This window comes from Rousettus aegyptiacus, unplaced genomic scaffold (genome assembly GCF_014176215.1).
Source record: "Rousettus aegyptiacus isolate mRouAeg1 unplaced genomic scaffold, mRouAeg1.p scaffold_m13_p_5, whole genome shotgun sequence".
NCBI lineage: Eukaryota > Metazoa > Chordata > Mammalia > Chiroptera > Pteropodidae > Rousettus > Rousettus aegyptiacus.
Genome location: NW_023416308.1, coordinates 25,130,616 through 25,153,729, shown reverse-complemented (window position 1 = coordinate 25,153,729; position 23,114 = coordinate 25,130,616). Strand labels below are relative to the sequence as shown.

Sequence of the window (23,114 nt, the reverse complement as noted above, 5' to 3'; positions counted from 1 at the left end):
AGTAGGTTATAACTTTTTAATATATGTAAAGGTATATATATTTATATCTAAATACACACATAGATACACATCATAAACTACTTTTGCTTTTAAAAGCCTGGAAAAATACCTGAAAATGTAAATAAGGTAAGTTTCTGCATGATAGGATGGGATTGCTAGCGGTCTACTTTTGCCAGTATTTTACACTTTTTCTAAATTGAATATGTATTCTATTCATATAATTAAAATATAAAAATAACATTTCCAAACACTGACCTAAAATAATATGGAATTTATTAGGAATAAAAGCTAAACAGTGGAAAAAGGGAAAGACTGAGGAAGAGCGTGTGTGTGTGTGTGTGTGTAAAACTTCCGGCCCTAAGATCAATAAGAGGGAGGCCAGATCCTGGAGCCATTGTGACCCCGGTCAGCTGAACAGAGAAGCTGCTAAACTGAAGGCATGCTGAGGGACCGGATCAGGTATTATTCGGTTATATAATCAGCTCCTAATTACAAGGCTTAGCAATCAGAAAATATCTGTTGAAGAGAGGAGGGTCTGAGTCTTGCTATATGCCAGCCAATGATGTGGGAAGGGAGGAAAGGAAGGATAGAGAAAGGGAAGATGAGAATCTGAGAGCCAAGTGTGGTGGGAAGGAGAAAGCATCTATCTGGGGGTTAAGCTGTTGAAACATCAATACCTGTGGCTGAGTAGGAGCAGATTTCAGGACTTGGAAAGGCTACAGGAGTATAGAAAAGGTTTAATGGGAGGCCGAAGCTGTGAACAAGAGAACAGGGTTAAGGAAGGGTCAGGTCTCTAAAGCCTGTTACAGAAAGATGTGTCAGTACAGCATGAAAAATCCACTCGAGCATCTCGTCCGATCAAAGACATGGGGATGCACAGGTCGCCACAGCCCTGGTATCCGTACAGGAGCCTGTAACCTGGAAAGGAAGAAAAACAACAAAATAGGATCTCTGATTTGTGGCCTCCAAGTTCATATGTTTGCCACCTAAGAGTTAAACTAAATATCTGTTGCAAAACTGAGTGAGTCAATGAATGTGGAGAAACAGCACACTGTCCTGAGGAGTCGGGCTGCCAGGTAGGAAGGGACATAAGCTACCATTTGATGACTGAGGTGGGCCATCCTCCCCGACCCCTAATCTTACCATCACCAAGGCCTCCAGTTCCCAAGACTGCTACCACAAACAAGTGCCAGTGGAATTTTTATAGTCCAATTCCTGTCATCCTTGAGTATGTATGGGGACTACACAAGAACCCAGGGACCCCTCAACAAACAGTTTTTCTCCTGATAGGTCTATTGGTCCGGTCAAGGGCCAGTGACAGTCTAATACCAGGTCCAGGGAACTCTTTCCTAACTTCTTAGGAAAAAAAAAAAATCCTCCTACATTCTCTGCTTCTGTCCCCAGGGCTCCTAAGAGAGCTACTTCTCTCAAAATCAGGCAAAGGTCACCCCCAGGAGACCTCTCAGACTCCACTTACCTTCATAGACCTTCCTCAGAAAGCACGACTGGCTGCCTTGAGTCTCACAGAAGCTTTCCCCACTCTTGCAAATCCCACTGGCATTGAATAGATCACACTTGAAACAGTTTAGAGCTGAAAAGTCAAAAACAGCATAATAAGGCTTTTCTGGCCCAGTGTCCCCGTTGGTCAGGAGAGGAAGCACATCCTCTGGCCCAGACACAGCCTGGACAATGACCAGCTCTTACCGCCTGATGAATGCTGAAAGTAGGTGATTTCTGAGGGACATGGGAAGAGGCATGTGTGCCACTGGGTGCAGGGCTTTTGCTCAAGGACAGACGGAATCTCCCTCAACTCCCAGGATAGACTGTGCTGCTTGAGAAAGGTCAAGTCCTAACCTGCAGCTCCACCTGACCCCACGTGTAAGGCCTGTGACCATTTCTCAGAGTCTTTCCAGTGGCAGCCCACCTTCACTGCACACAGACAAAGGGCTTGTATTGCTCTCTTTCAATTCAAATTTAGGGCTCTCAGCACGAAAGCTTGAGGAATTGGGGAGTATCAGGGATTAGAACTGAGCTAGGAGGGAGGCTGAGGCTTAAGTAAAATTGGGACAGAGGGAAAAGAAAGGAAAGAGGAGCAGAGAGGGGCAAAAGTGAAAGAAGCAGATGGGGAGGAGAGAGTGGGGTGAGGTTTGATCACCTCTAAGGTTAAGGCTAGGCCACCATGTCTTGTTCCTCACCCCCCATCACCCTTCAATCCATAGCCTCTGAATGGGTCTACTCGCCGAGACCCAGTACCCACGGTCCTCCCAGCTGCCCCACAGGGGCTCACCTTGCAGAGAGCCCCAAAGCAAGGAGAGTCCAAGCAGCGACAGCAGGAAGCGTGCACTCATCTTGAACCCAGGACCAGGGAGTAGCAGAAGGGAAAGACAGAGTAACTAGCACTCAGCACTCAGCCCCAGGGAATCTGGCTTTATAACCCAACTGGGAGGGGCAGCCAATGGGAGCTGAGGCGGAGGGCTGTACTTCCCCAAGACGCAGGGCGAATGGAGCTCCTGCTGCCTCAGGCTTGCTCACTCCCACTGGCCCTACCTAGGAAGAACGAATGGGAAGAGCCACGTTCTTTCGTGGCTTCTTTTGCTCTCATTTTTCCTGGCTTTTTCATGAAAAAATTATGTCTGCCTTACCCAGTCCAAATACTTGCGAGATTCAGGTGAGCCAATGACCCTGGGGATGCGGCACAGCCTACGCCATGAGTTTCCTTTCTTAAGAGACTACTTCCCTGAATATGATGTGAGTCTAGCTATTGAAATCTCCTGATTTCACAGACATGGATATGTGCCTAGACTGTTGCTAATAAAGTACTAAACCCAAAATAGCAAATTTAGGTTTATCTTCCAGGCAGGCTGCATTTCAGATGAGATAGAGATTTTTATTTGCTTCTACACTTGAGGAAAGTAATTCTAAAGCACCGATCTGGAGAAAAAGTTTAGAGCATTGTCTCTGGGCTTCTGCGCAGCCCGTGGCACAACTCAGAACCTGGGTCTACTCCTATCCGAACACCGAACTTAAAGAATGTTCTAACACATCGTCTCCCTTCTGCACTTCCCTTCTCTCCTAGCTTAAGAATAGGAAACAAGCTGAAAGGGAGGTTTGACTCCACAAGGTATAATTACTCCCTAGGCCAGCTCTGAAGTCTGAGGAGGTGTCATATACTCCATCCCAGAAAAACATGTGACATTGGTTGGGAGCTTGCTATAGTCTAAACATAGTGCTAAACACTAGAACAGTGTTATTCCATTAGATTTTCAAACAAGGGCCTTTTGGGTCGTTATTAAGATCTCCATTTTACTGATGAGGAAACTAAAAGGAAGGAATCGGGTCCCAGGTGTCAGAGAGTAAGTGGCAGAATCAAACCCAGATCTGCAGACTCTGTTGACCCTGTGTTCTTACATGTAGACCCAGGGAAAAGTCTAGAGACTGAAAGTCTACTTCCGTAAGTGGAGGGCAGGGGAAAACCGAAGAAAAAAGGCTGGTCACTCTAGTTCGTTAATTCATGGAGCTTATTAATGGAAACTTACATAGGAGATGTGTCTTAGAGGGCAGCAAGATGAAATGGCTCCCGGTATGGCTTGGCAGGCCCCAAATAATTACACAGAATAAAGGCGGATGGTGGGTGATGGGGGTGCAGGAGGTAGAGGTGGGGTGGATGTAGTCAAGGGCACTAGTACTTGAATGCCACCAGGTATGGGTAATTCTATGCTCGACCATGTCGGGACAGCCCCCTGTTCCAGGAAACGGGACGGGCAACAGTCACATCATGGAACAGTCTCTCCTCCACAGTCTGTCATTCTGCCAGGGAAACTCAAGAGCCTCCAAATTAGTGCCCATGGACCAGATTCCTTGCTGGACAGGACTCCTGCTGCCTGAGGTGGCTTGTTTAGACACAGAAAGTCCCCACATCATGAATGAGAATGGGTCTGTCTCATCAGAAATCATTTTCTATAATCTGCTAAGAATAAGAATTTTACTAAATGGTTCTTCTGGGACTTCATTTAGGCCTAATATTAGGATGCACTAGAGGAGGTGAGGGGGTACGTCCTGCTGCCTAGCCCAGCCCTAGGGGATTCTCTCCACTCTCTGCCACTTCTCCTAGGTCCTCTTTCCAGAAGGCCTAGTGTCCGAGCTCCCTGAGGCCAGTGGCTGCCCTAACTTCTGTTCACAGACAAAGACCCTGAGGGACTCAATATCACACTTTGTGCTTGAGGTGAAGGTGGGTGCCTCTAACATCAGAATCTTAGGGCCATTTTAGTCGATAATTAACATAGTTAATGCATTACACTTAAACAAAGAAAAAGAAAATAAAACCTAATTGCTTTCTTAGTACAAAATACACAAAGCTGGACCAAATCATCTCAGTACATGGAAGTATCAGAAGGCCGTCGGCCCCATTCTCAGCCACCATTAAGGTGGTTTAAAGAAAGCCTCCTTAGGGTATAGTAAGATATCACATGTTTGCCAAAAAATGATATGCATTAGAAACACTGCTCTGATGCTATCAGAGAGGAAGGAGTGGAGGCAGGAATTGAGTTCTTCCCAGGCTGATGCAGAATCAGCCCAGACACCCTAGGAGAGACTCATTAAGGAATAAGCATGCTATTCGGCTGATTCCAGCAGACAGTGTCTCCCCAGATCCCTGCTCCCATTGTGGCCTGCTGTCCCAGCAACAACTCTGGGCACTCCTATCCCAACCAGGATTCCTTGTTGATGCCCCTGAAATCTCTGCCTCACATCTTCCTCTTTCCTGTGTTCAGGGGACCGAGTAACTTGGGATCCTCCCAGCCAGCCCTGTGTTGCCCGTAACACTTCTCTACAACCTCTCCTCTGTTATATGGCATAAACATAAGTAGGAGTATGTGTTCTGGTAACTTAAAGAGATATTTAGTTTGTGTACTGTTTGCTAATTCTCCCCTCTACCCTCAATGACAAGAAAGTGGCCTGGCTCCCTGGCAAAGTTCCAAGGAGTGAGAAGAGGAACAGTTATAGATGTACCCAGTTAAGGCAGAGTCCTGGGCCTGGGCACCAGGGGTCCAGCCTCAGAAAACACCCAGGGCAAGACCTAAGCTTGGTACAAAGCTGGCAGAACTCCAGGGCTTAAGGGGAGTGTAGGCCCTTCCACAATAAAGATTACCGATAACCTTTATCGGTAATCAGTGCAGACAAAAGACTTCATACATTGGTTCCAACATTACTGTAAATTATCATTTCTCATCTGGCTTAAACCACTGCAGAATTCCTGGCTGTTAAGTTTTAAAAATACTTATCAGTTGTCCTGTCACATGTACGTTCCTATACAAAAGAATTTTGCAAGTTTTTAGTGTCCCGAAGAAAAGTTGGTCATCAGTTTTCCCAGGTCACAAGCACACGGGTTTAGCCCAGGGGTGAGCCGGTAAATGTTTAACAGCTGGCTTGTGGGGTGAGGGAGGGTGGAGAGAGTTCTGATTTGTAGTGTTTGTAGATTTCCATGGTGTAAATGGCAATTTCCGGCTACTATCCTGATATCACTGAATCCTAGGGGATTGAGAAGAGATGAGCACACCATTATATAATAAACAGATATAACAGAAAGAAATAACTTTAAGAGCACAGATAATAGTAAAATGTAGCAAAATAATTTAGAAGTGATGAGGTTTTGAGCATTATCTTTGTTTCTAATATAATTTATTTGTTACTTCATATGCTAATTTTAATAACATCTGTATTCAACAAACAGCTCGTAAAATTTCTTGAAACTTCAACAATCAGCTCTCATGAGCCATTCCAGCCAGTCTCAGCATGCCACCGGTTGAGCACGAAGCTGGTCAAATGAAAGGTAAAAGTGGCCGTATCCCTTTACTTACATAATTCTCAGTGACGATATCATTCACCTTATCCCCGACTTGGTTTGATGTATCACAGGAGGGACAAAACTACAGGGACAGTCAAAGAGAAGATTTTCCTCCTTTGAACAGGCTTCTCCTTTTCGGGTTGCTGCAGTGTGACCGTGGAGAATGTATTGTCTCGAACGGACTGCGCGGGCGAGTCTAACCATCTGTTTGCATGCTATGCCACTGGCAGGGAGAGGAGGCCATGGAAGCTGAGGCTGGAGAAACCCTGATCTCGCAGAGTTTTATCTCAAGTTTCGGCAGACGATTAAGTGGAACTTTATCGCTCAGGATTTTAGTTTTAGAAGTCAGTTTCGGCAACAGAAAAAAGGAAGGTTCTCATGAGGACAACAGAGACCAAGAAGAAGCCACTTCAGTGGTCCAGGGAGAAGATGAGAGAGCCTGAACTTGGGTTAGGTGAGAGAATAGAGAGAAGCGGATAAATTGAAGAACTAGTTAAAGGTAAAACTGATAGAATGGTGAAGCAAGGGCAAGAAAGATGCCAATAACACTACTGAGCTAAAAGTCCCCAAAACAGAGTTGGGAAACAAATGATGAATTCAGTATTACAAATGTTGAGTTGAGATGTTTTGGGATATCCAGATAGAAGTGTGCAGTTGGTAGCTGGATCTATTGGTCTGAACTAAGAAGAGAGGAGTCTGTGGGCCAGATCGATAGATGTTGGTGGTCTTCAATTTGTAGGTGGTGATCGGCATGGATAAGACCTCCCAGGGAATGTGTGAAGAGTTAAGAATTCATTCTCATCAGGAAGATGAGATGGAGCAGTGAAATTTGAGGAAAAGGGGGGAGGGGAACCATAAAAATGCAGAGAACCTTGCGTATTCAGAGAACTAGCTGTTGTTGGGATGGAGCTTGGGATGAAGTTGGAGGAAGGGAAGAAGCAGAAAGATGAGAAGGAGGAAGAAAATGCAGGGACGGATTACAAAAAGTCCTGGTGCTTTTCCCTGGCAGAAGCACTACATAAATGAAGCAACATGCCTTCCAGTTTTACTGCATCCCACTCCTCTGACTTTTGGGGAGCCTGAGAATGGTTACTATGGCTTTGGCCCCTTTTCTAGGTCTCTTAATATGGATCACCATGCTGGGGATCACATACCTTCCATTCTGGCTGTGTGAATCACATGAAAGGCCTGCAAGGTAGCCAGGCACTGGAATTTTCTACAAAAGGGATGATAGCGAGAGGTTAGACAGCTGAAATTCTCTCTTGAAAACTGAATGTGAGGAGAGTCAACAGTGCATATTAGGGCCAAAAGACAGACAAGGGTACACATCTGGAGTCAGGGGTAAGCAGAAGCTGTGAATAAGCAGAAGTCATAAGTAAGCAGAAATAATGAACATTCAGAAACTATGAGTAGGCAAAAGTTATGAATCGGTAGGAGTTAAGAGTAAGCAGAAGTCACCAAATAGAAAGAAGAGAGGAAAGTGAGTTTAGAATGAGAGCAGTAGGAACATAGGCAGGAAGACTAAGAAACTAAGCCTACAAGATAACTAGAGCTAGCAAGGCTGTGTATCCAGAACCACATTTCAGGTTACAGACTGTGTTCAGGTCTCCATGAGGCCCAGCCTGGGTGTTATATAGCCCTATGTGTACATCTATATAACTTCCAATTAATTAAGGTAAACTTAATGAGGCGTGATATCTCTTATCTCTTCTGTGTTCTTTTCTATTACCTTCTCCTGTCTTCTCAGCTTGCTCATCCTCCCTTTGGCCCCAGACAGTGTGGTTTCAGCACGCGAATTTAAATGACCTTTCAACTCAGCTCTCCATAGCTAGTTGTCTCTGTCTTTGTTTCACCTGCAAATTTTTGGGAGAAGACTTTGTTTTGGTTCAGCTCATCTTTTTGAACAATGAGCTGAGTTGGCTGACTCTTTGTTACATTTGTGGCACTAGACACTGGAACATTAGCTCATCTAGGATGAAAGAGATTGACAAAGGAAGGAAACAGGATCTAAACACTCTGGATGTCTTAACTCCAGAACTCTTCAAATGCCACAGTGAATTCTCCATCACCATAAGTCTTAAAAGGCATGCTCGGATACTCACAGGTCTGACTACGAAGTGCCAGGCTGCTCCACACAGGGAGGCGTTTTCCAGAGTAGAACCCAGGGAAAGCCAACCTGAGTGGATCTGGGATAGAGTCCTGTAAAGCAACCTTAAGAAAAGAGGATGAAAAAGTCAGAAGGTAAGATTTAAGAAGAGAACATTCAGGCTTTAAGGTCCTGTCTCTCAATACTGTGACTCCTGGGGAGGGGTGAAGCAGGGATGTCCCAGAAATGTCTGATAATTGTAAAGAGTGCTGTCGCCAAACTTCAAACAATTGCGGGTGGCGTGGATAGCGTCTCTTCCTTTCCACTAATTTCCACTGCTTCTAACAATAAAAGTCTGATTCGGTATAATCCCATAGCTGTTTCTCCACTCACTCCACATGAAGAAAAGGAATTAATAGTTTTTCCTTCTTTTTTTCATGCTTTACTCCAAAGGAACCCAGCCTCAGACCTAGAAATCTTAGTTTTGTCCTTTAATTCAAGACAAGCAGAATAGGCCCCCTTTGCATCTTTTAACCCCTGGTGATCCTGCTTTCTCCAACTGGCCCAGAATCTTCAGCCAACCCATTTTAGGAACTCTCTATAGATGTTTGTCCAGGAGGCAGAGAGAGGTCCATAAATGGCAAATCATTCATTCCTTTATTCAGAAAAAAAAAAAAATTATCACGTACCTATTACATGGCAAATATGCTGCTAGGTACCGGGGGTATGACAGCAACCAAGCCAAACAGGGACCCTGCTTTCAAATGGCTTAGAGTCTCATTGGAGAGACAAACATTAAACAAATAATTATAAGAATGACATACATCTCATCTAGACCCAGCTCTCAGTGGTACATGTAACGCAGTGGTCCAAGAGAGACAGGCAGGGAAGAAGAAGATGAAGGCTAATGACTCTGCTGCCCGATCTCCCTGAAGCTGCAGCTTTACTGCAGGTGGATGCCTCACTGCACGCATCTTCTCAGCTTGGCTAGCCCCTGAGTAGAAGTTACAGCGCAAGGCACAGGTTTCGACTATTCCTTGTTGATCCCTTTTCTGTACCCGCATCATGTAAATGCTCCTCAGTGACCAGTTAAGTTTGCCGTCTGTTTCTTGCCAAAACCATGGTTGATAGAGACCTTTATGAAAAGACTATTTACAGAAGTGGACGGGGTTAAGGAAATTAAAAAAAAGGAAAGTTGGGGCATCCAGGTTTTAGTAATGTCAAGAAATCATCATCAACCTCAGGCCTAAGAGGGCAGCGGAAGGAAAACATGTCAACATAGCCTCCCTGAGAGCTGGAGCCATGGAGGACACCCAACGAAGCCTGCATCACAGGAAGACCCGGCCAGTATCAGACTGTCAGGAAGGGCGTGGAAAGAACAAATACTTCAATCGCACACCACGTGTGCATTGTGTGTGTGCATGCACATGTGTGTGTCTATCCCACCCCCACCACCACTTCCAATCTTCCATTGGCTAAACCCAATCTGAAGCCAAAGCCAACAAGCACTTAAGTGATCAAGTCAATAGAGGGTCAGCCTTCTGGGGTCCAGGGCCAAAAAAGGGCTGATTTAGAGAACCAAACAAAAAATAATCAGCCAGCCACAACTCACTGTTATGAATACTTTGAGTCGATAGCTTTAAAATTTATTACAAAGAGTATATGTTATTTTGGTAATAAGATTTTTTTTTTTTTTAAGATAGGGCAGAGAGCTGCAACCCATCACCTTGCACATGGCAAACACAGAGCCTGCACTGGTGCAGTTTGGCATGGGTTGTTGGAGGGCCAAACTGCCTGACAGCTTACATGAGCACCTCAGAGCACAACCCATTGTGAGCAAACATGGGTTGTTCCTGAGGTTCTAGAATCCCAGAAGTTGTGACTCAGCGTTGGGAGCTTCTGCTCACAGTTTTTCTTCACGGCTCCCGGGTGCCCCACACCAGGGTACCCTCTTTCTCAAAATCCAGATGAAGTTTCTTTTACTAATGAGTTTTTATCTGCTTGGATCTGCCAGAGGTAAGTCCTTTGCCTTAGCTAAGAGGCCTCTTTAAGTTGTTACAGCCCTTGAAGACCAGTATCTCAGTTACCTGAACCAATCTGACTCAGAATCAGGAACTGCTAAACAGAGTTCTTCTCTGAGCCCCTGATCCAGTTGATTCCTCCTAGTTGTGACTCAACTGTCAGAGGAGCCCACTAGCTTGGCACAGGCCTGTTCCTACTTCTCTTGGCCACTCAACATTTGTGCCTGATGCCCTGTGAGATGACAAGATAGATCTAGGGTTTCTGTGGAAGTCAATGGAGGCTTATTCCAGTGAGCCAGAGATCCTATGTAGTTAATGAGGAAAGGAAAGGCATAAAGAGATGAGAATGTAACGTACCCAGAAAGCCAGCTCAGAACACAGCAAGGCTTTTGGCCAGAGACCTCACACACCTCTCCTTCATGGCTACGTTCTGTCCTTCCAGTTGTCTGCATTTCCTCTTTCACGACCCCCTCTCATGGTGGGCTATGTAACGGAAGAGAGTGGGCCGTGAGCTCTGAACTGACGGCTAAAGGACAGTGTTTTCTGTAATGCTGGTTCTCAGATATTTTGTCTGGCTTTCTTAAGTTTCCAAAGGTTGACTCAGAAGCATAGATACATAGCTACCAGAAGGTAATGTGTGCCAGCTGCCAGCCACATGGTAAAGCAGTGTCATAAACTATAGGAATGACTGAGAAATTAGTATACTTTCAAGCTTCCTTTCAGAAATCTCTTTATTAAAGCTTCTGTCAACTATTAAGAATCGGTCAAACAGAACTATTTCTGTAACAACTTTTACAAAATAAAAACCTCCTAAAAGCCTTACTAAGTCTTACCCTTCCTTTATCAACATATTCTAATCCTAGTCTTTCAAAGTCATAAAATATAAGGCCTGCAAATCACACAGAATGAAAAAATGTATACGGCAGAACTCAACAGAGCTAAGGTACTTTGGTGCCTTAGGCTACCTCAGCCTCAAAGATCTTATAATTCCTCTCAGCTTTTGGCTAGGAGTGATAACAGTTGTAGTTTACTTGTCTTCCTTTAGGTGACTTAGCTGAATCTAAGCATAACAATCAGATTCTCTGGTGCTACATTCAATAAAATAAAAGTCATACTTAAGGACTGTTTGACAGTTGATAAGATGTAGTAAAAACGAAGAGACTAGCCAGAAGAGAATGACCAGCTAAGAGTTTTGTAATTCCCAATGTAAGGTGGGGAGGAGAGAAATCTAACATTAATTGAGCACTTAGGCAATGGACTAGGCACTTCACAATTTATCTTATGACAACTCTTTGAAGTGAGTATTAATGTTATGTCACAAGGAATCTCAATTCAGAAATGTATAAGTAAATAATATTTTAATCTTGAAAATTGATAGCAACCTTGAGTTCCCAGCCCACAGGGATTGAGGATTGAGCACAGGAAAGAATTTGAAATGGCCAAATAAAGGTGTCTTAATCCCTTCTGATAATTTTGTGGGATCGTTAGATATTTATCATTTCTAGTTTAAAATTTATCTTGTCCAAAGTTTAAAATCTTCCACCCTCAATTTCAGCGAGCATTGCTCAGCTATTGAGACAACTTGCTTTCTCTCGCCCTCTTGTATTTCCATTCTTCTTGCCTTTCACCCATAGAGAGGCTGGAGGGAGGGCCGGTGGTACGTCGACTGGCTTTGTCAGGGAGGCCCATTAATTTCCCTTCAGATGCTTTTGGTGCATGGGTAAGTGGGCCCCCAGTGGATCTTTAAAATTTTCCCTTTAATCCCAGAGGTGGTCTCTATGTATTTCATCAATACCTCTATCCTTCACGCTCTCTTAGGTAATTAGCTGACTTCCCCCAACATCTGAAGTATCTTCGTGTGCCTGATCTCATCCCACATGAAACCTAGAAATCTCATAACATTAGCCTTACTCCATAGAAAAGTAGTCTTTACCTTGGACATACTTTCTCTCACCTTTATAGTCTCTCTTCTGTTCCTTCTCCATCCCAGAAGCATCAGGTCAGCCTGATGAGTTTCCTGGCATTATGGATCATCAAGCTTCAGTTCAGCAGTTTTCAGGTGAGCACTTGTCACTTGCAAACCCTTCAGACAGTGAGGCTTTATATGAGACTTCTTCAGGCAAGAACATCTTAAGTGCGCACGCTTCAGCTGGACGTGCTTCAGGTGAGCATGCTTCAAGTGACCAGGGTTCAGATGAGCACACTGCTGCAAGTGAGCACACTGCAGGTGAGCACACTGCAGGTGAGCATGATGCAGGTGAGCACACTTCTGGAGAATCTTCAGGTGAACAGCCTTCGGGTGAAAAGCCTTCCGGTGAACAGCCTGCTGCTGAACAGCCTTCCGCTGAACAGCCTCCCGCCGAACAGCCTTCTGAACAGCCTGCTAATGAACAGCCTTCCAGTGAAAAGGCTTTGAACGAACAGCCTTCAAGTGAACCGCCTCCAGGTGAAAAGCCTTCTGGTGAACAGACTTTGAGTGAACAGGCTTCAGGTGAACAGGCTTCAGATGAACAGGCCTCAGTTGAAAAGTCAGCGGCTGAACAGCCTTCAGGCAGTCCATCTGCAAGCACATTTTCAGGTGAGCCACATTTGGATGGGTGCCAGCTCTTGACTTCTGGTGGGAAGTAAGCAACATGTCAAAAAACCCAATTTTAAGGACAGACTGTAGAAGAAAGAATAGTTCACAAGCACTTCACAAACAGCTCTCCCAAAGGGTTTAATTTACAATAACACCAGGAGGCAGGACTCAGGTTTTGTGGGGTCTTGAAGGCTAAACAATTTGGAAGGCCCTCTTTAAGAAACATAACGAAAATACAAAACTCCAGCAGTCTCTCCAGCTTCACTCTGCATAAGAAATTATGACCACAAATGCCCATGGCTTCCCTGGAAGGGGCTCCTGGAAGACACCTTCATGAGCTTTATGCTAAGTTGGTTTTTAATGGTGCTAGAATGCTTTGTAAACCCTGTAAACAGATATCTTGCTCTGGAGCTGGTGGCTCTTATTTATGTTTGAAAATGGAAAGTAAAGCATAAAGACTTTGTCTTTTAGATCCAGAAATAAATTCCCAAGACAACTACAATTCTTTGGCTCTTAGTAAAAAGGGGTTTTTCAAGGAAGGAAAACAAGATCCAAGGTTTGATGTCTCGAGTTATTACCCAGATACAAATACTTCCTATTTGACTCCATTGTTTGAGTAGTAGTATTCCAAAACTTCAGATGAGAAGCCAAAAACAAAGTAGCAAATCTTGGATTCAAACTTAGGTCTGACTCCAAACACTGTATTCTTTCCACTTCTTAGGCTTCCTTAACTAGGGAATTGGCAGTGGAGATAGTAAAAGAAGCAACAGGGAAGCATTTCAAAGAGAATGCCTTTTGTGACAAATTGACCTTATTGAAGGTCATTTTGAAACTGGAGAATGATACAGACTCTTCACAGGGTTTGCAACATTAAAGCATTCGAACATAGCTTATCAGTCAAATTTTACTCCAAATGTTTGTGCTCGTGAGTGAGAGTATGGGGGGAGTACAAAAAGGAGCTAGTCATGTAATAAGTTTTTCTTTGCTCCTATTGAGTTAGACATGGCAGAGGGCATCTAATTATAAATGTTCGAGATGTCAATGGGGATATGAATTGTAGTAAACATCAGCATTAAAGAGATAAATTTGGGATTCATCAGCAATGAACATCACAGATGAAGCAATAAGAAGGAAGGAATTCCCTCTAGCACAAAAGAGAGAATGTGCTCTCTCAGACACAGGGTCCTCAGATCCCCAAGAACCGATAAATGAAATATGTTGTATCCAGGCTACACACCTGGTCCACAAGGGAATTTCATCTGGCTTATCTTAAATTTTCAGGCCCAGCATTGAATTGCCACGTATGCTCTTACATGAACGATAAAGGAAAATGTCTTCGTGGAGAGAGCGTCTGCTCCACTCAGAATACCCAGCAGTGCATGTTAAAGAAGATCTTTGAAGGTATGTGGGGACTTCAGGAGGTGATCTTTGTGAGAGAACACAACCAACTTGAGTACTGATGGGGAGCGGGGTGTGGGGGGCAGGGGCCTGAGGAGAGATCAAGCTGTGGTTCCCAGAAACTTGGAGACTGGAAAACGTTATCAAGAATTAAGAGTAGAATTCCAGCTACTGATGGAGAGGTAGAAACGATTCCCAGCAGGCCTGTGATGTCTTAAAAGGAGGCAAGGAGACTGGCTGTGTCTTATTAAAGAAATATGAATTGTCCCTTGAGCCATTGAGACATTGACAGTAAGCTCCAGACTGTGTCTGTCTTATTCATAGCTATATATTTCTAGCACTTAGCACAATGCCCAGTATAGGGTAGGCATTTAGTAAATATTGAATAAATGAATAAACAATTGTCTACCAGTCTGTGTCCACAGAATGCCAGATCCATCTTATCTCCACACTTCTCTACCCTTCCATTCATTCCTCATCCCCAAAATAAGGGATCTTGGTTACTTCCGTCCCATGAACCACACTGCCTGTGGTTTGTCTGGTGCCTCACTAGAGGGAGGGGGCAACTGATGGGGGAAAGGGCCCAGAAAAGGCAGCTAGAAAGGGAAGGGGAGGAAGAATATATAAATTGGAGGTCTTGGTCATGCCTGCATGAGGACACTAGGGTCCATGGGATGAAGGCTAAGGTTAGAAGAGGAAGCCTGCTGCTCACTACAATCTGTCTCTGCTTCTTTCAGGTGGAAAACTCCAATTCATGGTTCAGGGGTGTGAGAACATGTGCCCATCCATGAACCTCTTCTCCCATGGGACCAGGATGCAAATTATATGCTGTCGGAATCAATCTTTCTGCAACAAGATCTAGAAGCCTGTGTCCTTGCTTCTGGTTCTGACTGAGGCAGTAAAAATCCTCTATCAATCTACTGGGCTTAATTTATACTTAGTTTCTTTTCTACTCAACAACTAATCACATGTGCTTCTGCCTGAGTGTCAGAGAGGATGCTCAAATATCTTTTCTCTCCTATCCATACCCTACTACCCATACTTCTCTGTCCTTCAAACCCATCTCTCAATATTCTTTTCTTTTTCAATAAATTCCACATAGTTAAATAATATAGACTTCAGGCAGACTTCTTTTCCTGTCAACTAGTTGCAGGGTCAGCCTGAATACGCTTCCACTCCACACATTAAAATGGATGCATTTTTAGCTGATCCAAAGTCAAGTGCTCTATCCACCAGTTAAAATGGATGAATTTTTAAATCATTCCGTATTCATTCAAAGTGAAGGGGTCCCCCAGGTCAGAGACCACAAAGAGAAATACAAAGCAGGCATTAATCTTTTGCGAGCTTAAAAAACATCAGAGTCCTTCTCTCTTACTTTCCACCTTTCTGATCCTATAGAAATCCCCACCCCCTTCTACTTATGGTGTCCAAAACTCACCCTTTCTTGGCTCTTGAGAGTTTTTAATCTTCCAGAGTCTACTTTTAATTACAATAAATGAATCCTTTTTATTTGCTATATAAACATATAGCAGGTCATAATGCTTAAATCATTTTCATGTACACAATGTTATTGACTCATCTCAACAAAGAGGGGAAGGTGGAAATACTATAATAATCCCTGTCACCTTGTATTAAGGTTATATTCTTCTAGGTGTTTTCACCTCTGTTGTTGGCTTTGAAGTTAAAGAAAGAGGATTATGAGCCAAGGACTGTGGGCAACCCATAGAAGCTGGGAAACACAAGAAAATGCCTCCAGAAAAAAATCACAGACCAGCCAATACTTTTATCTCAACCCACTAAGACATGTCAGACTCCTGACTTACAGAAGTGTCAATAATTTTGTGTTGTTTTAAGCCACTCAGTCTGTGGTAATTTGTTACAGCAGCAATAAACAACAAATACAAACAAGAAAATCGGCAGAGATATAGAACTCAAAATACCATAAACTAAGAGGATCTAATCAACATTGATATAACACCCTAACAAGAGTTTATAGAATCTTTTCAAGTGCCCAAGACAGACCATGTCATAGGTCATAAAATATACTTCAACAATAAAATAATTGAATCTTGAGAAATTTTATGTATGAATAACATTAGAACCCAATAATCGTAATGTGCTTACCCTGTAACTCATTAAGGACTACTAACTGTCAATTCAGATGGATGGTCGAGTGGCTATGGAAGAAAAAAAAATAGCCCTCTATAAGGGTTGCTGAGGCACAGAAAATTTATTTATAAACCTCTTACTGTCGTCCTGACTCCTGAAAATTTTTCGATGGTAATTGCGATTTACACCATTGAGTTCTTCCAACCTTGACCCTAATTAAGCCTTAGAGTTACAGTTCTAATTGCACCAGTAGCAGGAATCAGATTAATAATGAATGACACTTGAGTGCTTCCACTGGGAACTATATGGGCATAACAACAACAACTGCAACACCACCACCACCACCACCAGTAAATGGGAACCCATCTCATGGTCAGATTGTGAAAACCAAAGAAGTATATTGTTGTTGTGCCCTCAAACTGTAAGTAAATAAATGTTAGATACAAAATACAGAAAAGTGAGACAGAAAAACTTGGATCATAATGGCTTACAGGTTAGAAATTACCCAGAGTGTTTATTTTCTTAATGAAAGTCCTTAAGACTTGACTGCTTCTCATTTACCCACCTTTCTCTTTTGAGAAAAATTTAGCCTTGATGACTATCCAATGTTTGTTAGTTTTGCCCCATCTCCAGTGGTCCACCATTTCAGCAAGACAAACGCCAACACAGACTTCCTAGGAATGAACCTTCCTAGCACCATGGGATCACATCATCCAACCAAGAAATTGGTCACAAATGCATCCTTCGGATTGATTGATGACTGAAAGGGGTAATTGTGGACAAAAAAGGGATCACACACAAAATCTGACAAGCTTAGGGAAGGCCTGCACAGGAGGCCTTACAAACTCAGAGATTGAAAGTAACCACATAGGACGGCCTGAACATAAAAATTGCTCATTAAAAGGAGGTTGTAGTTGGTAGCCATGTCCTAGGCCCATAGCTTCCTTTAATGTAGGGAGGAGGCAAGAGAACTAAATGTTAAATCAAGCTATATCAAGACTGCAATATGCTTATAGCCAGACCACGAGAAAACTTGCGGAACTAAGAAATATTTCTGCAGAGATTGCTAACAAACCATTTCCCCACAATGTGAAGTGAAAACAGAAAAACAGTCTTTAAGTGGTGCGCTATGCAAAATAAAATCATTCATTCCCTATGGCTAAAATCATGGGGAACTTACAGGTCAAAGGCTGGGATTGCCAGCAGGCCTTTCACACTACATAGTTGTACCTTTTCATGCTATATACTCATGCTTTCTTTCTGTATGCCCATATCATAAAAAAAAAAAAAAAAAAAAAAAAAAAAAAAAAAAAAAGATAAACAAAGTCTTTAAACTAATTCACAGAAAATAAGAATGATATACAAACTGGCTTCCCCAACACTAGGGCCTTTTTTTCTCTTGTCTTGGCTTTTAGTCTTTGCTTTCTCTTGTCTTTGTTTTTTCTCTTCTCTAACAGACTTTCTTTTAGACTAACTTTGGCAGGCATTTGAATTCTTTCTTGAGCTCAGCAAAGAACCGTTTTCCCTCTCAGTACAGGGCCAGTCTAGCATCAATTACATCAACGCAGTCAATCTTTACCTTAAGCAAGTCTATAGTCTTGTCTTTTTGCATCTAAGATAACATACCCTTGAAATGTCAGAGTAATCTCCTTTTCTAGATCCCTCAGGACACTTGCACAGCACCTGAGCAGGAGACTACAGAATCTCTCTGATTGTTATCTTATTCTCCACATACCATCTCTCTGTGCCGTTGATTATTAAAGAAGTATGTGTCTTTCTGTATTTTACTTACTATTTAAACCCAGAGATTTTTCCCTGCTTTGTTTTCTCCCACCCCCTTCATCTACCATTAATGGATTCCATGTGCCTCCATTAATTCTATTGTATAAAATAAGCTGCAAAACTGCCAGTCTCTAGAGCAATCCATTGAGATTTTGCTTCCCGGCAACTGTTATCAGTTTGGCTCAAATAAATTCACTAAATTTCTCAAACAAATAACAAATAATCGAAATCATATATAGCATTCTCAAAACATAATGGAATCAAAATAGAAATCAGTACAGAAAGATATCAGGAAAATATCCATATACATGGAAATTAAAGGACATATCTCTAAATGTTGTAGCTGCCAGCCCCCGAAAGACACACGGACCACCGGAACTCAGTCAGTTATAGGAATCACTCTTTATTCAGCCAGCTGGGTCTGCCAGGGGCACGCAGACCCCAAATTAAGCAGCCCCAAAATGTAAAGGTACAGGGTTTTTAAGCCCAAAATCCCATTCTTTATTCTATCTAAACACAAAGGTCTATCTTTCGTCTATTCACTACCTGTCAACTCACAGGTCAGGTGCGTAAGCGGGGGTACAGAAGCAGAAAGCTTATGTTAGAATGTTATGTTCCTATGGGTGACAGCCCATGTTCCCATGGACATAGCCATGTTCCCACGGGCATAGCCAAGCAGTTATTTTCCTGCAAGTAATAAATTTCTAGCAATCATTTTTCAGCCATTACTTTCCCCACTGGCCTTAGCAGACAATCGAATCTTTGATTCTTCATTTAGAATTTGTTCATATCCTCTATTCTGTAATACTAAAAGTCTAATAGAATTAATTCTCTTCCTTATACATGCAAACAAGAAATTAAGGAAACATGGGCCAAAAGTTCACAAGAGGAAGAGGATGATCAAAGGTCCAGCTAAAGCAGATAAAAGGGTTGTTAGCCATGGTGACCAACTGAATATCTCATGAAACCAGTTATTTGATTCCAGTCTCTGTCTTTCCCTGGCATCTAAATTTCTCTGTACTAGTAGCAAGCTTTTTCTAATTACTCCAGAGTTATTGGCATAGAAGCAACAGGTTTTACCTAGAGACATACATAATCTATCTTATTCTAAAAATAATAAATTTAAATGTCTTCTATTCTAAAGGACTACTTCTGCTAGTGAATTGACTTGACATTCTAGCCTGCTGAGCTTAGTTTAGGAGAGTTCCTACCTGACATAGTAAGGGGGTTTTGGGTTTAGGCACAACCAGCAAACTTGTCCTATGTCTGGGGTGGTCTTGTTTATGACCTTGTGTATTGTCGCTAGCAAAGTTATTAATGTTTTTTTCTGGTTCTGGTTGTGGCTGGTCGAATGCCTGGGCTAAAGAGGAAAAAAGGAAGAAACAGAGGGTATACTTATGTACACTTGAGTCTTATGTCTTAAGGGCCCGTCTTCCTGAGCTGTCCACTCTCGTGCTGCCTTCACATGGGAGCGATGAATCCATGATGGGATGTCGTCTACTTTAACTGCAGTGGGCGTCATCAGGTAGACAGTGAAGAGTCTTGCCCATTTGGGTTTTAGTCCTTTGGAAGTGAACTTCTGGATCCACACAGAGTCCCCAGACTGAAACTGATGGGGAAGTCCGTCCCCCGGAGCTGAGTGGATAGCACGAACCCGGGACCAAATTTTCTTCTGTACACTTTGAAGGGCCTGTAAAGACTTAAGTAAGACAAGGTTATGCAGTTCTGCCTTTTTCTCATCTTCTATTCTAGGTACGAAAGGTGGGAGTTTTCCAAAGAAAATTTCGAATGGGGTGAATCCATTAATATACAGAGTACATCTGGCTCGGAGAAGAACAAAGGTAGAAGTTCTACCCAGGTCCCACCAGTTTCTAATCCTAATTTGACTAATGTCTCCTTTAGGATCTGATTCATTTGCTCTTCTTGGCCCAAACTTTGGGGCCAGTAGGCACAGTGGAGTTTCCATCACAAATTTAGGTAGGTAGCCAATTGCTGTGATACCTTTGCTATGAAGGCTGGCCCGTCATCTGACCCTAAAGTTCTGGAGAGATCAAATCAAGGGAAGATTTCTTGTAGTAGTTTCTTAGTAACTACTAAGGAAGTCTCTTTTCTGGTAGGAAAGGCCTCTACCCATCCTGAAAAGGTGTCTGTAAAAACAAGTAAATATTTGTAGCTCCCCAGAGTCAGGGTTACCTCAGTGAAATCAACTTCCCTGTGATTCCCCGGATAAGTTCCTCTTTCTCTATGCCTAGGTTCTTCTATCTCCCCCTTCTTTGGATTAACTTGGGCACAAGCCGGGCATCGTGAGGCAATCTCCTCTGCAGTTCTTCTCCCTTCTGGAGAATCTTAGTCTGCCTGAGGTGTGTGGTCTGGTGTAGTTGGTGGAGGAGAGTCCTTCCAAGGGCCCGTGAGAGCCCGATTTTTCCATCTGGGGTCGTCCACCAACCCTGTTGCTTCCTAGTGGCTTCCTAATCTTGAAACAGAGGCAGTTCTGGGTAAGGGACAACAGTCAGTAGATGTGGTGGGGGCCCAACTGACCTTGTGGCCGCTGCTCTTGCCTCTGCATCTGCTCGTTGGTTTCCCTCAGCCTCAGGATTATTATTATTATTATTATTATTATTATTATTATTATTATTTTTAATGCCCTTTACAATGAACAATAGTCAGAGCCTTAAGCATCCATATGGCTTCAAGTAAGGCTAAGATCTCTTCCTTGTTCTTAATGTCCCTTCTAGCTGAAGTCAGAAGCCCTCTCTCCTTGTAGATGGCTCCATGTACATGTGCAGTGGCAAAGGCGTATCGGCTGTCTGTGTATATTGTGACTGTCTTATCCTTTCCCCATCTTAGTGCCTCAGTGAAGGCGATGAGTTCTGCCTTTTGAGCAGAAGTCCTATGGGGAAGAGCTTGTGACCAGATAGTGCCAGTTAGAGTTACGACCCCTGCCCCAGCATCCCTCCTTCCTTCCTGTGTGAAGCTGCTCCCATCCATGAACAAAACTTCAACGGCCTCAGGCAGAGGGGAGACTTTGAGGTCTGGCCACGAGGAACACACAGCGTCAGTGAAATCTGTGCAGTCATGAAATGGGGTCTTGGGGTCTGAGTCTGGCAACAGATTGTCTGAGGTAATGACAGTAGCTTTGGATTTTGGCCATACGTTTGGGGTCATCTGGTGCCTCCCTGTTGTTGAACACCTTCTGGGCTATCTCCACAAGTTGGGACAGGTTCATCCCCGCAAAACCTTCTAATTTTTCGAATATTAGGGGCTGCCTGAGTAGCGAAGGCTATATTAATTGCCTGCTAGTTCTTAGGGGCCTCAGGATCTATGGGGGTGTAAACCCAGTATGCCGCATTCAAGAAACGCTCCAGGGGATTCCTGAGGTCCCTCCCTGTATGACTTCAGTTACCTTAGAAAGGTTAGTTGGCTGATGAGCAGCCATCCTAATTCCTCCAATTAGAATCTGGTGATACCGATCTAATGCCGTTCTCTCTGCCTGAGAATTGTGTCCCCAGTCTGGGCAGGTGGAGGGAAATTCCTCTTCAATCTGTTCCCCTGCTTCCTCAACTCTCCTCCCTCCCACGGTTATCTTTGTGTTTCAGTCCAAATGCATCCGCATGTTCTTCTGAGCTACAGAGGGTAATTAAAAGCTGTTGGCAATCATCCCAGGTGGGTCAGTGAGTCTGAAAGACACTTTCTAAGAGTCCCATTAATGCCTGGGGTTTCTCAGAGAAAGGCGGGGATTCTGTGCCTTCCAGTTGTACAGGTCACTCACTAGTCGAGAAAGGCACGTAAACCATAAAGGGCCTGTCAGTGTGCTGCCCCTGGGGTTGTGCTTCTCCCAAGGAGAGGATGGCTGGGGTGGTGGTATCAGCTGGTGCCCTGCCTGGAGCAGGAGCCGGAGCCCATAGGGGTTACCCGCTGGCCATCTGAGGAGGTGAGGCGGTGCTATTTGGCCTCTGTTGTCCTGGACTATAGGGTGGGGGAAGGTGGAGATTGGAGGATTGAGGGACTGGGCTGTCTTGGAGATTTAGTTGCTGCATGTTTCGGGGTGACCACAGCTAAAACCCACGCCCCTAGAGAAAGGGAACAGTGGTGGAGCCAATGAGGGGGTTTCCAAACAAGGTTTAACCATTGGTCAATGTAGGGAAACTGATCGGGATGTCCCAGATCTCCCGTGACAGCCAGTTTACATCAAAAGACAGCCACTCAACTTTACACAATGCTCCTAGTCTGCCTGGAGAAAACTTTATGCCATAGTTAGCTCCCTCTACAAACCCTTCTTTGAAATGTCGCAGGAGACACCCCAAGGGTGTCTTCTGGGAACTTGGGCTTCCCCTCATAGCTTTCCCAGAAAACGCAAAACACACACTCAGACAAGAACAATCACTTAGGTGTAGGTGGACCCAGAGAAGTCCGCCACCTACAACCTAGACAGGACCAGACACAGTAAACAGAACCTGATAACAGAGCATAGGAGGCGGCGTCCTGCGGCCTGGCCATGGTCCGGGAGATATGACTGCCTCCAGTCTCTCCACAGACCCCAAACGACCAGTCAACAGAACCAGGAAGGTACCTTTAATCCAGACGCCGAGGCCTCGGAGATTCCAGATTCTCATCAGGACCAGGAACAAGGAGTGTGTCCTGAAAGTTGCATCCTTGACGATTGCATCAACCCCATCACTGCATCAAAGGCCCTGGAACGTCTCAGGTTGGCCACCCCTTTGAATCTGTAACAGAGACAGCAACTGCTTCGGAGGCCTGTCTGGTCTTAGATCTCAGGGCTACTTTCTGAGATCTCATCGGGGCCTCCAAATGTAGCCACCAGCCCCTGAAAGACCCACAGACCACCGGAACTCAGTGAGTTATAGGAAACACTATTTATTCAGCCAGCTGGGTCTGCCATGGGTACACAGACCCCAAGTTAATCAGCCCCAAAATGTAGAGGTACAGGGTTTTTAAGCCCAAAATCCCATTCTTCATTCTATCTAAACACAAAGGTCTATCTTTCTTCTATTCACTACCCGTCAACTCACTGGTCAGGTGCATAAGCGGGGGTACAGAAGCAAAAAGCTTATATTAGAATGTTATGTTCCCATGGGCATAGCCATGTTCCCATGGGCATAGCCAAGCAGTCATTTTCCTGTAAATAATAAATTTCTAGCAGTCATTTTTCAGCCATTACATAAATAAACCATAGGTCAAAAAAGTATCAAGGGAAATAAAAAATACATTGAACTGAATGAAAAGGAAGATACAACATATCAAAATTTGTGGGAAACACCTTGTGCAGTGCTGAAAGGG

General features: G+C 43.7%; 2 protein-coding genes across 2 annotated transcripts; one reads left to right on the top strand and one right to left on the bottom strand.

The window, feature by feature from the left end:
• Positions 1–667: 667 nt before the first annotated feature.
• On the bottom strand, positions 668–2,348 carry LOC107498932 (secreted seminal-vesicle Ly-6 protein 1-like). Its single transcript, XM_036221548.1, has 3 exons — positions 2,288–2,348; positions 1,478–1,591; positions 668–918 (listed from the first exon to the last, which is right to left on the bottom strand). Exons 1-3 carry the CDS (start codon positions 2,346–2,348, stop codon positions 794–796), a joined length of 300 nt encoding a protein of 99 aa, XP_036077441.1. The 3' UTR covers positions 668–793.
• Positions 2,349–3,724: 1,376 nt separating this feature from the next.
• On the top strand, positions 3,725–14,787 carry ACRV1 (acrosomal vesicle protein 1). The gene is made up of 6 exons (XM_036221547.1): positions 3,725–3,933; positions 9,838–9,944; positions 11,940–12,083; positions 12,114–12,527; positions 13,809–13,928; positions 14,663–14,787. Exons 1-6 carry the CDS (start codon positions 3,725–3,727, stop codon positions 14,785–14,787), a joined length of 1,119 nt encoding a protein of 372 aa, XP_036077440.1.
• Positions 14,788–23,114: the final 8,327 nt, after the last annotated feature.

What these genes read in the sequence shown, in the direction of transcription:
- LOC107498932 (XM_036221548.1), bottom strand. Translation starts at nt 2,348, where the DNA reads ATGAGTGCACGCTTCCTGCTGTCGCTGCTTGGACTCTCCTTGCTTTGG. An exon ending in GCTTTGGGGCTCTCTGCAAG is followed by an intron (nt 1,592 to 2,287) that starts GTGAGCCCCTGT and finishes TTGACTTTTCAG; the next exon opens with CTCTAAACTGTTTCAAGTGT. An exon ending in TCTGAGGAAGGTCTATGAAG is followed by an intron (nt 919 to 1,477) that starts GTAAGTGGAGTC and finishes CTTCCTTTCCAG; the next exon opens with GTTACAGGCTCCTGTACGGA.
- ACRV1 (XM_036221547.1), top strand. Translation starts at nt 3,725, where the DNA reads ATGTCGGGACAGCCCCCTGTTCCAGGAAACGGGACGGGCAACAGTCAC. An exon ending in CACATCATGAATGAGAATGG is followed by an intron (nt 3,934 to 9,837) that starts GTCTGTCTCATC and finishes TTCTGCTCACAG; the next exon opens with TTTTTCTTCACGGCTCCCGG. An exon ending in GTTAAAGAAGATCTTTGAAG is followed by an intron (nt 13,929 to 14,662) that starts GTATGTGGGGAC and finishes TGCTTCTTTCAG; the next exon opens with GTGGAAAACTCCAATTCATG.